We start from the raw sequence: 15,201 nt of genomic DNA, 5'->3' as shown, positions 1-15,201 counted from the left end.
AAATGAGAGGGTGAGAAACGGAGGCAGCGGAGCTGGGCACACCCAGTGGGATACGGCAGGGGCCTGGGCTGCTGCCCACGCGGTGCTTCCACCAAGCCCCGTCCCAACTCTTCTGCCAGGGAGACTGAGCTCACTGGTGTTCTTTTCGATCAGGGTAAATGGCCAACGCATTCAATTTCACTTGTAATTTAAGCCAAGGATTCATTCATCTCAAGTTCCAGCTCTGGGAGCCCACTCTGATTTTGAGCCCTTCTGGAAAATACATCAACAGTTAAGTAAGCTAAGTAAGCTGAGAGCTGTCGCAGAAAAACAAAAACTGACTGAGTAAATACGCTCCCCAACGAGGCTTTCCCAGACACCCTGGGATCTTAACAGCAGTGGTCGAGGTCCTACACCACGAGAGATGTAACCCAAACCTGGAGGGCAACACAAAGACAGTTGCTCCCCTGGCTGTTCCCTCTGTTTTTCTTGATGCACCGTTTTGCATCAAATGCATTGGCTGATGCACTTATATAACCCTCCTGTTCTAAAAATATAGTTTAATATGTTTTAAGTTGATGAAAATTTTCCACATGTCCAAAACAGGCAATAAACTATAATTGTCTTCTTTTACTAGACAGAAACTTACTTTGAAATAAAAGATTACTTCATAAAAAGTTATATAGGGGGCTTCCCTGGTGGCGCAGTGGTTGAGAGTCCGCCTGCTGATGCAGGGGACGCGGGTTCGCGCCCCGGTCCAGGAAGATCCCACATGCCGCGGGGCGGCTGGGCCCGTGAGCCATGGCCACTGGGCCTGCGCGTCCGGAGGCTGTGCTCCGCAACGGAAGAGGCCACAGCAGCGAGGGACCCGCGTACCGCAAAACAAACAAACAAACAAAAAACCCCAGTTATATATATATTACATGAGAAATAGATAATATATACATTACATTTAGTGTTATATATTAAATTATTTGTGCTAAAATCCAAATCACAAAGATTAGTTTTTTAAATCTCTGTATTCTGTTTTTAAGAAGGTGTGCCAGAGTAAGAATATTTTGATCACCAAGGAAGAATGCAACCAGCAGAGTGTTTTACCAAGAGACAGAGACCCTGAATGCGCCATCACAGCGACATGAGGCTCGCTCAGTGGAGGTGACCACAGGCCTGCAGACAATCACAAAGGGCAACAAGAACTGAAAACATGACCAAGAGGATGACACATTTTCTGTTCTTAATGCTCGTGGCCACTATTGCTAATAAGTCAATAGGAGGAGAAACAAGGTGAAGATGTGATGAACAAGGAAAGGTCTGACACTAGATTTCTTGCCTATCACCTATTAGGTAAAAGGAAAGGACATAGTTCATGTGGTTTTTAATAACCCAGTTTTAAAAAGAATTTTCAGAATAATCATTTAAGTTTCTAAGACTAGATGTTCCATCTGGTTTATGTGTAGAGGAAGCTCCACCAGCAAACAAGCATTTGCCAGAAACACCAGAGCAGGACAGGAATCCGACTTCACCGATACTTGTTAACTTCTTACACACACTTTGGACCCTAGACGCAAGGTTTCAGACACCAGATAAAAGTCAGGGGAAAGAGAGGAGTGGTCTGAATGTGCTGTCCTTTGAAATATCCAGATGACCTGACAAAACATTTCCTTTTTTTGGACACTTGGCACGTTGAGTGGGATAGTTGTTTTGCCCTAATCATCACTTAAAACCATCATGCCCTTGGGCCTCCCTGGTGGCGCAGTGGTTGAGAGTCCACCTGCCGATGCAGGGGACACGGGTTTGTGCCCCGGTCCGGGAAGATCCCACATGCCGCGGAGCGGCTGGGCCCGTGAGCCATGGCCGCTGAGCCTGCGCGTCCGGAGCCTGTGCTCCGCAACGGGAGAGGCCGCAACAGTGAGAGGCCCGCGTACCGCAAAAAACAAAACAAAACAAAAAAAACCCCATCATGCCCCTGTGATGCTTCTCTTTGCTAAAAGGGAATCCAGTGGAGGGCATGACACTGGCCACAAATTCAGGGACAGCACTGCACAGCGTGTGTGCCACAGCAGGCCCGTGGGATCAGACCACCTGGGTGTCAGCACTGGTTCTGTTTCACATGGTATAATCTTGAGCAGGTGGTCCAACCTGTCCAGGTCTCGGTTCTTGCACCTGTGATGTACATAGTAGGGTTGCTATGTGGATTAAAAAAGATAATCCAAATAAAGTACAAGCATCTGGTTAAGAATGTGATAAATGACAGCTGTGTTCGTTATTGTTACTCTAATTAATAATATTATTATTCCCCACGTGTTTAACCAATTGCCAAGTTCAATTAAAACAGCTCTGCTGCCTCTCCAACTGTGGTTTAGTGCTTCAGGTAAAGATATACATTCTTTCTCCAGCTCTCAGGATTAACGAATTCCGGAAAGACAGCCAATGAGGAAGCCCCCTAGGCAACTGTTTGCCTTTTACTCAAATACATTAATGTATTACCAATTTTATTTCTCTCATCTTTTTAGCTTGAAGAATTAAAAAAATAAATTTGTTATTCAACTAATCCAGGTTTATTATACAAAATAAAGATATACACATAGAAAACACTTGCCCATAATCTCATTACCCAATGATATGTAACACTGACCTTTTTATACTTTTCTCTATGTGCACATACATGTACACATAAATGTGTTTATTTTAGAATAAATGGAATCATTCTGAACAGACTGGACTGTAGCATCCATGTTTGAATAATTTATCAGATCTGTAATATAATGAAAGGCTCCATACTATTTTGTGTGTGGGGATATCATAATTTTCTAAATCATAGAAACCACAAAAAAACCAAATCAATCTTTTATTTCACTTTAAGCTCATTTCCAGTTTTATAATTCTAAAGGATGTGATAAACAAATGTCCATACATTCTTGCACAACCTTCCCATTTATTTTCTTAGGAATGAAATGGCAATGGGAGAGGTGTCTGATCTATATAGCCAAACTGTCCTCCAAAAGGTAGTATTTTCCCACCAGCGAAGTATGAGGAAGTTTATAATACTGGATATTTTCATGATATAAATTTTTGCCAATCTGATGAATAAATTATGTTCCCTTTGATTTGATTGCTAAATGAGGTTGAATACTTTTCACATGTTTATAGGTCATTTGACTTCTTTTTTTGTGAAATGCCATTTCAGGCCCTTTAATATGATATTTTAATTAAAATGTTATTTTAAAGACAGAAGTGGTGGTTTTAGAGTGTGATCTGGGGACTCATGAGAGCTTTTCAAAGGTTAAATTGGTTTTCAGTATAACATTAAGACATGATTTACCTTTTCTACTCTCATTCTCTCACAAGTGTACAGACTTTTCCACAGGTTTCATGACATGGGATAGTACCATAGGCTGAATACAGAAGCAGGATTTATTATTGTCTTTTAAATGAATCAATAACTACATATTTAAATTCTTTTCTCAGTTCTAATTTTGAATGTGGTAAATACTGACAGATGTAACTCATTTAAACAAAAGCCCTTTGGAGTCCTCAATAATTTTTCAGAGTGTAATGGAGTCCTGAGACTAGAAACTTTTAGAACAAATGATCTATCATATAGGAAAAAAGTTGTAACAGTATGGCATTTGTCTTATAAATTTACTGACGGTGGGTATTGCTTTTGGTCTTATGGAGGTTTTACATTTTTATATAGAAAATTTACCAACTTTCCCCCTATTTTCTGATTTTGTTGACATACTTCAAAGACTCCCTATCTCATGGGTATTAATAGTAGTATTAAAATCCTACTAATCCTTTGGCCAACAGATCAAACAGCAGTTCCTCAGAGAATCCCTTTATTAAACCCTCAGACTAGATTAGATTTCATGGTTATATACACTCAGACGTCCAGTAATGTTCTGTCATAATACTTATCAAAATGGTAATGAAAGTTCTTCGTATATTTTGTTTAGTAATCCAATACTGACCCTCCATGTGCACTGGGGCTGTTCTGCTCATCACCAGAGCCGAATACCTAAAGGACACCTTTCCCCAGCAGAGGTTTAATGAATATCTGAATGAATGAACGTAAGAAGCACATTTGTCAAAGCAAACAAATTAACTGACATATTTCTATTCTCTTGTGTAATACTGTGATGTCTTTTAATATTATTACCACCGTGGTATTTCCTTCTCCAAATATTTGTTAACTGCGGTATTCAAGATATGTTCTAGAGGCTGCAGTGACAGTGAGGAACAAAAAAGATGATCTGACCCTCTTACATTTTAGCCAGCGAGACACACATTATTAAACAACAGACTGCAGAACTACTTATTAATTTCAACTGCAGTAGAAGCTATGAAGGAGATGCTCTCAGGGCACATAAAGTGGGACCTCAGCTGGTCTGGGGTCAGGAAACACCTCCTTAAAGGAGTGCTTTTTTTCAGCTACTATCTGAAGCAGTAGTAGGAAGAGCTAAGTTGGGTTTGGGCATCAGGGCTGGTGTGCCGCTGAAATGGGATGAATTTTATACAGAAGAAACTGCATTTGCAAGGTATGAGGGAGAAATATGCATGTGTTCAGGGACCAACGTCAAAAATTAAGGAGTAGAATGATGCTCTTAAGATGAGGCTGCTGAGGCAAGAGCACAGAGGGTGTCATGAATCTTAAGTATTTTGGCCTTTGTCCTAGAGGAATGGGAGCCCCTTATACTGATTTAAAAGGGGAGTGATCTGATTAGATTTGTGCTGATCTCTTACTGTAGGAAATAAATATTACTTACATGTTTTGTTTTGTTAATTATTTCAGCCCAGAACAAAGTCCCTCATACACACCTAGACTCCAGCAAACAGTATTACTTTTGTATCACTAAGTAAAAATTCATTTTAACTGACTGGTCCTAGAGATTCCCAAAGAATAAAAAATAAAGAAGGTTATTGTAAAACACCAAACAGAAAGCCCAAAAGAAATGTGTAATCACAGGAGTAAACGATTGTCGTTTTTTAAGTGCCTGCAGTATTCATTTGGCATCGGCAGGTGGCGCAAGGCGTCACATTACTGCCATAGCTAACAGGATCAGAGATGAGTTACTTAAATCTCTGCTGAGTCAAGGAGGAATTATGTCAGCTTCCAAACACGCTATTTATATTCATGCATCATGTGACCCGGCTCAAATGTCTCATCTCGGGCTTACTTCTTCCACTCACACAATACAATTCTCTCATTACTAAGTTTGTTTACACCTGAAAAAATTTAATAGGATTTATAACATCAAAAGCTTTCTTTTAAAAGTGTTTTTACAGCCTCCTTCTCTCTTCCATCAACAGATACAGCGCTCTGCATATTTCCAAGCAGACAGTATTTTTATTTCTCACTGGACAGAGGCCAAAGTTTCCTAACACAGTGTAAACAGAGGAATGTCAGGTAACCGTCTTCTATCTCAGAAGATACTGTTTTAATATTCTTTCTAAATACTTAGACATATGATAAAGCAACAAGCTTAGAGGAACACTCTTTGCTTACATATGAGATGGAGGGCCTATTCGATCTCCAAAATTTTCTAACACAAAAAACACACAAAGTCCGCCTGCCGATGCAGGGGACGCGGGGTCGTGCCCCGGTCTGGGAAGATCCCACATGCCGCGAAGCAGCTGGGCCCGTGGGCCATGGCCGCTGAGCCTGCGCGTCCGGAGCCTGTGCTCCGCAACGGGAGAGGCAACACCAGTGAGAGGGCCGCGTACCGCAAAAAAAAAAAAAAAAAAAAAACCCACAAAAAAGCGCCCCAGTTTCTAAGGAATCAGGACTGTCATCAAGTTTCCAGGTTCTCTTCCTGGCTGATGCTAGTCATGATCCCTTAAAGTCGGATGATGTGACTCGGATGCGAGGCACCTACCTCCACTCTGCTTTATTGTGCAGGAATGAGTTACACTGGTCAGGAAGGTTCGCGTCATGCGACATGGACTCCAGGATTGAAATGATTTGCTTGAACGTTGGCCGTTTCTGAAGGAGAAAAAATAATCACTTGTTGAGACATAAGAAAGTAGATCTTTAAGAGAAAATCTACAGGTATAGTAATAAGGTCAAGTCACCTTATTACTATATAAAATAAAATAAAATATGATGTAATGTCCCGATTTAGTTATTTTACATCTGTCAGACTGCTCAGGTTTAGGGAACCATACTTCTTATTTTCAATCAGTTATTCATAATAGACTCAGATGTCATTTTTCTATTGTGTGCCCTAAGGTTGGAATGATTATAGTATTTTTCCAGGTAAGGAAAGTACTAACTATAATTCTCTCTTTTGGGTATGATTAAGGACTCCTAAAAGGAATAAGTTAAGTCTTTAAAAAAAATCTATGCGATAGGACGTCCCTGGTGGCGCAGTGGTTAAGAATCTGCCTGCCAGTGCAGGGGACACAGGTTCAAGCCCTGGTCTGGGAATATCCCACATGCCGCGGAGCAACTAAGTCTGTGCGCCACAACTACTGAGCCTGTGCTCTACAGCCCGCAAGCCACAACTACTGAGCCTGTGTGCCACAACTACTGAAGCCCACGCGCCTAGAGCCTGTGCTCTGCAACAAGAGAAGCCAACACAATGAGAAGCTCGCGCATTGCAACGAAGAGTAGCCCTCACTCACCGCAACTAGAGAAAGCCCATGTGCAGCAACGAAGACCCAATGCAGCCAAAAAAAGAAATCTATGTGATAGGAGCTTCCCTGGTGGTGCAGTGGTTAAGAATCCACCTGCTAATGCAGGGGACACGGGTTCGAGCCCTGGTCCAGAGAGATCCCACATGCCGCGGAGCAACTAAGCCTGTGCGCCACAACTACTGAGCCTGTGCTCTAGAGCCCATGAGCCACAACTACTGAAGCCCACACGCCTAGAGCCTGTGCTCTGCAACGAGAAGCCACCACAATGAGAAGCCTGCACACCGCAAGTAGCCTCCCACTCAATGCAACTAGAGAAAACCCGCGTGCAGAAACGAAGACCCAACACAGCCAAAAATAAACAAATAAATAAATAAATTTATTAAAAAAAATCTATGTGATAAAGCAAGTATAGTAAAAGTTAACAGTAGAGTCTGGGCGATGGTTATACCAGTGTTTACTGCAAAATTCTTTCAACTTTTCCATATGTTTGAAAATTTTTATAATAAAACGTTGGGGGAAATCTACTTATTAATCTGGCAGAACTTACAAAATTTCCTAAACCAGTTGCTCAGAGAAAAATTCCCCAATTTTAAAGCTATCATAACTTCACTGTTTTCAATGTTTATTCCACATTAAAACTAGTTTTGATGCTGGGAAACTCTCAGGTACTGTTTACTAGAAATTGAAAAAGGAGTGGTTAGATGTATTTCTTTAGCTAGCAAAAACTACCCTAGTCTATCTCTTTAGACTCTAGCCAAGACTGAGACAAAAGGTTTAAACAAAAATGGAGAAAGATAATAAAAGGATGATGTACATTCTCTCTTCATCACACCTCATAATTATACCATTTCTGAACAAATTACCGTTGCAGCAATTAAAACATGCATTTTAATTTAGGAGCACAAAAACAAGAAGGAAGAATGTTGAGGTGGCTTGCTCTCAGGACTTGAGTGCTTCCTACATTAAGAAAAGCAATTTTTCTTAGGAATATAAAACTGGGATATTTATTCTGAGTTCTCCCATTATTGTTCTCTTTCAAGGGTGTGTGTGTGTATGTGTGGGTGTGTGTGTTTTAAAAGAGGGCGTAAGTAGCTAAATGTCACTGATTGTACATTAAGCCTTGTAATAAGCAAAGAGAAAAGTGCCTTAAGTAGGAAATTTGAAAAAATTCTGTTTGTCTTCTTTGAATTTGTTCCCATTTTAATTTCTCCCACCACGTGTCAAGGTTGCAAAAGGAAAAATGTTTTAATTGTTTGTACAGGAACTAATTATATAATAAATATAGGATTTTCATTTTTCGTGGAAAAGCAGCAGGAGGAACTGACAAATTTTCAAAGAATAATATTGTTCCCTACACTTAATCATTCTTGAGATAAGGTAAAACTTTTTGTAATTGGATGGCAAGTATCCCTGAAAAAATCTTAATTTTATAGTTAGAATACGCTCTCAGATGGAAATTATCAAAGTGAACATTTAGAAGGTAGCAACAATGTAGAATTTTGTGTTAATATTTAATGAGTATTCTGGTTACAGAATACAGCATTTGGTCTAGGATCTTCCTCCCAAGCGGTTTAGGTTCCTTTTATGTATTACGTAGGCTTTGTTTACTTAAAAAGGCACAACCAGAACAATTTATTAAGCATCTGTATACATTATTTGTTAATTTTGTTTTATATATAAGGAATATCAGTCTCAGAAAAGTATGAATTGCCCAGTATCACACAGGAAGCAAGTTACAGAACCAGGGTCTATGCTCTTAAACACTTCAAAATGTTTTATCACATGACGGTAAGACATTACTTCCTATCAAACTCAGGGCTTTAACTATTATTTTTTTCTCCTTTAGAAATATCATTTTAGAACTTGAACCAATACCCACCTTTACTTCCTTCTTTTCTTCAAAAAAATTTTTTTTGAACACCTGGTGGAAGCCACTGGAATGATCTAACATTTATTTACCTAATAGCAGCTTTCTCTTGTATACATTTCTACCTCCTCATTACAAAATAACGTATTTCTATAGGTGAGCTGAATATTTTAATCTATGTGTTAATACTCTAGAGTCTAAGGACTGAAAAAAAAAGAAATAAAAAATATTTTAACCAACTATTGCTCTATCTTTGGGCATAGAACTGGCACCAACTTCTGGTTGAACTGCTATATACTTCTAGCCAGAGAACTAAAATGTGCCTCTCAGGGAAATAAACCTTGGTCTGGCCACTTGAGTCAACAAAAAATTGTGCATCTACTTACTACATTTACGGAAGATGCTATAGGGAAACAAAGAAAAGCTAGCTCTATTCCCTCATGGAGCCTGTAATCCATTTAGGAAGAAAAGATACTTTTAAAAATGCAGGGCTTCCCTGGTGGCACAGTGGTTGAGAATCCGCCTGCTGATGCAGGGGACACGGGTTCGTGCCCCGGTCTGGGAAGATCCCACATGCTGCGGAGCGGCTGGGCCCGTGAGCCATGGCCGCTGAGCCTGCGCGTCCGGAGCCTGTGCTCCGCGACTGGAGAGGCCACAACAGTGAGAGGCCCGCGTACCGCAAAAAAAAAAAAAAAAAAAAAAGCAACAGCACAAGATAAGGCAGTAGCCCAGACTATGGTTTTGGAAAAGAAGTAGTTAGTATGGACGGGGGTAAACAGAATAACCAAGGAAGGCTTGATGATGAAGTAATCAGGGGAGAAAAGAAAAGAAGGAAAAGAACATGTTCAGGGAATAAAGGTGTTAAGGTGTGTCTAGAGGAGAGCAATGAGAGAGTTAGAAATGTGAGCTGGATGAATAATCAAATCAAATATAGAGGGCATATATTATTTGTATCAGAATAAAATGCCATGAATTTAGGAAATAAAATTGATCTTAAACATTCTTCATACTTCACGGGGCTAGAACACAAGATTCCTCTGACCCTAAAAAAGGGTCAGCTTACTACATGTTAAATAGAGACATGCCAGCTTCATGGCATCAACTCTGGACCTAATGTCCTTGTTGTGTAGGTGTTTACACTTATCATTTAATTAATACACCATAAATGTATATTCTTAGAATTTTAATTAACATAGTACAGAGTTTCTGATTAAGAAACTCAAAACCTGCTTTGCATACTGAAATATAGTTAAAATTACAGAGATCTAGTTGCATTCATCTAATTCAGCACACATAACTTCAGGTGAAATTTCTACTTGAGTATCAGTGAGAAAAATACTACAAAAATTACCAACTGGGCCACAACGGACATATAAGTGGTAGAGTATGAAAAGGGCAGTATTTTAATAGTATAAAATAAATGTGCTACAGAAAGCTTGCAAACAGCCACTTACAGTTTCCACTGGATTAGTTGCAAAGTGCAGGCATTTCTCTTAATGCTTAAAAATCCCCATATTCTAAAAAATCACACACTAAAATAAGGCCTACACAGGAGCAGGACAGACCATTCAAAACCTATCAACTTTGTCATAAAAAAACTAATGAAACAACAATAAACCTAAATAAAAATACTAACAGTTTGAAAACTGTTAAATTCCTTAATAAAAAACAATACTAAGTAAATATAGGACTCTTTAAAATAGGGTGAGGGTAGTTTGATGAACAGGAATGAAAGCAGATGGAGGCTGCTGGTTCACCAGGCCAAAGGTGAAACGCACAAGGCTGGGGAGAACCAGCAACAAACTCTTCCAAGACAAAGCACCGCTCATCCCAGCCAACAGGGAGCACGTGGGGCAGAGGGACCTCTCGGGTCCATGTCTCTTGCTGTGCTCCTGGCTGCACTACTGTGCCTGGTGTTCAGCTGTTCTCACTTGTGGTGTGGAACAGTGTGCTGAAAACCACTACTCATGATTCAACATGAATTCTGCGTGATACTAACACAATCCCCATACTCACCAAGTGTTACGAGTTACTCCCACTAGACAAAACGCAGGTTTCCGTATTGGTGAATTCAATCAACCCAAGTTCGAACAGGCTATTGAACCCGAGGATGGTCGGGGGGTTCCTGACTCAACTACGCCATTTGATATACGGGACTTGAGCATCCGTGGATTCCACTGGGGTCCTGGAACCAACTATACCCCCCACCCCCCACCCCATACCGAGGAATTGCTGTATGTTATCATCATTCATTCTTCTTGGGGGTCATACAGGAACTGTGTTTAAATAAGGGAGAAATTCCATTCTTAAGTCTTTCTTTTTAGATCTCTATTTAAAAGGTCAGTTTGTAATATACCTATTTCCATGAAAAACCGGACAAATTTGAACTATAAAATTTTAGTTCCTTTCTTGAGTGTATCTCTTTTATTATTATTATTTTAATTAATTAACGAATTATTTTTGGGCTGCATTGGGTCTTTGTTGCTGCGCACGGGCTTTCTCTAGATGCAGTGAGTGGGGGCTACTCTTCGTTGCGGTGCACGGGCTTCTCATTGCGGCTTCTCTCATTGCAGAGCACGGGTTCTAGGCACACGGGTTTCAGTAGTTGTGGCACGTGGGCTCAGTAGTTGTGGCTCGCAAGCTCTAGAGTGCAGCCTCAGTAGTTGTGGCGCAAGGGCTTAGTTGCTCTGCAGCATGTGGGATCTTCCTGGACCACGGCTTGAACCCGTGTCCCCTGCATTTGCAGGCGGATTCTTAACCACTGCACCACCAGGGAAGCCCCCTATTATTATTATTATTTTTAATATTTATTTATTTTTGGCTACACCGGGTCTTGGTTGCGGCACGAGGGATCTTTGTTCCAGCATGTAGGATCCTTAGTTGCGGCACTGCGGACTCTTAGTTGCGGCACACATGCGAGATCTAGTTCCCCGACCAGGGGTCGAACCCCGGCACCCTGCATTGGGTACGCAGTGTCTTACCCAATGGACTACCAGGGAAGTCCCTTGAGTGTATCTCTCTTATTCCAATATTTAATCTGTGAGGATCTTTTTTATTTTTTATCTTTTTATTATGGAAAATTCCAAACATATGAGAAAGTAGAGAGAACAATATAATGACCCTCCATATACCTATCACTTCAAAAGTTATCATGGATGACAGTATTTAATCTATACCGTCATCCATTTCCCTTCACTTTATTTTGAAGCAAATCCAAGACTCGCCTATCATTTTACCTATAAACATTTCTGTATGTATGTAAGAGTCTTTTAAACAGATCTTTGTGGGGAAAGGAAATGAGCCATTCATGCTCGAATGGGATAACCACATGAAAGCCTTAATTTTTGGAATTTCTCCAACTCTATTGTGATAGCTTAAAAAACATCACTGAAACTCCACAGGGAGTGCGTATCAAGATTCTCTAGAAGGGCTACCTTTGCCTGGTGTTTGGCCAGAAAGGCAATATGGTGTAGTGGTTAAGCACAGGGACTCATGTCAGCTGGCTTGGCTTCATCCTCCAGCTCCACCACTTACTAGCTGTGTGGTCTTGAGAGCTCACTAATTAACCTCTGTGTTCATGTGTAAAAGGAGGATAATAACACTACCTCGTTCACAGAGGTATTCTGAGGAATAAATGAGTTAACATACACAAAGTGCTTGGAACAGTTCCTGGCTTACAGTAAGCACTGTGTGCTAGCATCTGTATAACATGAAGGTGCAACAGTTACTATTAAAGATTAAAAACAAGGTAAGAAAATTCTTTTTTATTGACTCAAGAATGCCAGAGTGCTGTAAGAAAGACCCAGTAATGACTTCTAGGGATCAAGACAAGTGGATGTCAACAGAAAGCCTTCACAGTCAATCTGGGGCTCGGAAGAACAGCAACCCAGCTTTGCTTTGTAATGAATTTTATTACCCCAAGTTTTAAAAAGTCAAAGCCCAACAAACAAGTGAAATTTCAGAACAACAACAACAACAAAATATATGTGTGTGTGTGTGTGTGTGTGTGTGTGTGTGTGTGTGTGTGTGTGTGTATACCTTGGCATCAGCTTCCCAACACTGATGTAACAGTTCAGCAAAACTCTTGGGGCAACTGCTTGGAATGGTTAATCTCTGTAACAGGGAAAGAAAAAATAAATCAAACTGAAACAAAACAAAACAGAAGGATTTTCTCACTAAAGGAAGGAAATTCTAATTGAAAGGTATAAAAGAGTTAATTTAGTAGCATAAACAAGACATAAAATTTAAAACTTGCATTGATTAATATGTGACTGGCGAGAATTTACATTTAGGTTCATAGCATCTAATCTCTAAAGACACTTTACTGTTTTCCTCCAAAGAGGAATCACAGTGGGTGAAGAAATAGGGTTCAGCACAAGTGCAACAAAATATAGAATCAAGTCTAAAAGAAACCAGTACGAGAGGGGCAAGTTGGAACTTAAATACTAAATCTAAACCACACATCTATCACTGTATTTTTATAGGCAACTATGAGGTATGCAAACAGGCCAGGTAACTAGGAAAACAGTTCAGCTTTGGCAATAGGTGTACAACTTCTGAAAACATCTTGAGCACAGAGATAATTTTAAAGAAGTGTACATTCTCTCAGCAGCAAATGAGACATTCTGAATGGATGACTCATTATGGCTTAGTTTTGGTCAAATGCATAAACTATAAGGACTTGATAGAACAAAGATTATAATGTGAGGATTAGTCTTGTTCTAACATTGTACAGCAGTGGTTCTCATAGGACATGTAATGCCCCCAGGGGCAGTTTACAGATCTACAGAGACATTTTTGTTTTAAAGTCTGGAGGGTTGCACCTGGAGCAGGTCAAGAATGCTGGCCATCTTTCAATATATAGTAAAGCCCTGATTAAAATTCTCCTGCATTCCACCAAACTTCAAATGCCCCATGTGCATTCATGTGAGTAAAACAAGAAAACAATGAGGCTTATAATTTTCTGAGCCTTAGAATCTGATTTATAAATAGACTATTTTAAAAAATATTTTAAAAATACACCGAACATTCTATGAATGCAACTACTAAATAAAATAAATCAAGGGCAGATTGATTTTTGCATTATTCATAACCTTACCAAGATTTTGGGAAAATGTTGCCTACAACAGTGTTGCTCATGGTACTGGAATCATTAATACAACCCATTTCTACTCTGCATTTGTAGCTGTTGAATTCTATTTATCCATAGGTGGAAGTATCTAAAACTTCCATTATCACCTCTACTGTTGTTATGCCTGAGCATTTATACATTGCAATACATATTTACTTCTTCCTTATATTACATTTAGAGCATCATGTTGACTTAAAATACAATGTTGTACTACCTCTGAATTTCATTTCAGGGAAGAAGATGAAGCATTAACATAGTTGTTATAAAGAGAGCATTGGATGTGATAGAGCTGAGAACCTCTGTACTAAGAAGATTTATTTTACAGTATTTTTTGTCGAGAAGTTTTGCAAATAAAAAACTGAAAACAACTTAGTTGGATTTGGGGGAGGCTACGTATAAAACTAGAAAAACAGTTGCCTTGGCAAGAAAACAACCTATATTTGGAATAAAAATAAAAATAAACCAAAATAAATAAAACTTTAAAGCAAAGTAAAAAAAAAAACAAACAACTCTCCAACTTAGAGGCTACACTAAGCATTTTTAAACTTCTGGTCTTGTGATTTCACAGAATAGAGCAAGATGTAGTAAATGGTACTATTATTTTACTGTAATGCAAACTGGGAACCTTTTGATGACGGTCAAGAGGAAAATCATGTGTTTACTTAAAAAAAAAAAGTAAGATGGTTGGGGATGGCAACTAATGAAAACAGACAGTGACTGCAATTATGTGACTGAATGCACTCCATGTGTGATGAAAAATAAGTTTTTCATAAAAGGTAACATTTTCAACATAACTTTAGCACATTTTCCCAAGAACTGAAATGTGAACTGGCTGAATATGGATGTTGATCTTTTCTTACTGACAAACTTTTTAGATACCACATGTAAGACATTATAAAAGGAGACATAATTATTTTAAATTATCTGAGATGGTCAAATATCAGTTAAATCTAGACTCAGACACTTCATGTAACGGACTATTTTGGTACACTAAAAAGTACTTTAAAAGAGAATCTAAAATATTTAAGTCCTGATTATGTAACTGTGGGCATTCCTAATTCATTAAAACATCCTGAAATAACCAGATATTAGCACCAGGTTTGCAACACTACTTAAAACTTAAATATTTTAAGATAAAACAGTTTCAAATTTAAAATTAAAATATTTCCTAATCACTAAATTAGGCATGATATTTTTTAAAAAGATCCTATTCTTTTTTGCACCATTTTCAACATAAGATGCAATAATTATTTTTTAAGTCAAGTTCATTATCTTTTTTTAAAGTGTAGTCAAGAACAATGGATTAAGTTTTTGAGGATTTCTATGTTAACAAAGAATAGTAATTTTGCTACTTAGAATAAAACACATTTAAGCATTTATAAAGATAGAAATTATAATGCCAGAACATTCTGAATGACTACTAATTGAGTTTTATGGAAATCACAAAGGCAGATAGACATATCTGTAAGATTTTAAAAATGTATTAGTAATACCCTCTTAATTTCATGCTTCCTATGAGTTCACTGTTTGCTTTGTAAAGTTTAACAGTGCTTTATGGATTCTAGTTTCAATAGGATTTAATAATAGG

At 38.9% G+C, this 15,201-nt stretch overlaps 1 protein-coding gene across 4 annotated transcripts in view; it reads right to left on the bottom strand.

The window, feature by feature from the left end:
- Positions 1-15,201, bottom strand: part of MAP3K20 (mitogen-activated protein kinase kinase kinase 20) — a 179,778-nt gene that overhangs the window by 49,125 nt on the left and 115,452 nt on the right. For all 4 annotated transcript variants that reach the window (XM_082629816.1, XM_082629817.1, XM_082629819.1 and 1 more), the window contains exons 9-10: positions 12,521-12,595; positions 5,856-5,962 (exon numbers count right to left, since the gene is read on the bottom strand). In XM_082629816.1, the coding sequence (XP_082485942.1) occupies positions 5,856-5,962; positions 12,521-12,595 (182 nt within the window). The remainder of the gene's footprint in view (positions 1-5,855; positions 5,963-12,520; positions 12,596-15,201) is intronic.

Source organism: Mesoplodon mirus, assembly GCF_964341445.2.
Source record: "Mesoplodon mirus genome assembly, chromosome: 8".
NCBI lineage: Eukaryota > Metazoa > Chordata > Mammalia > Artiodactyla > Ziphiidae > Mesoplodon > Mesoplodon mirus.
Note: the sequence above shows the minus strand (reverse complement) of the source record. Positions and strands in the feature narration are given on the sequence as shown.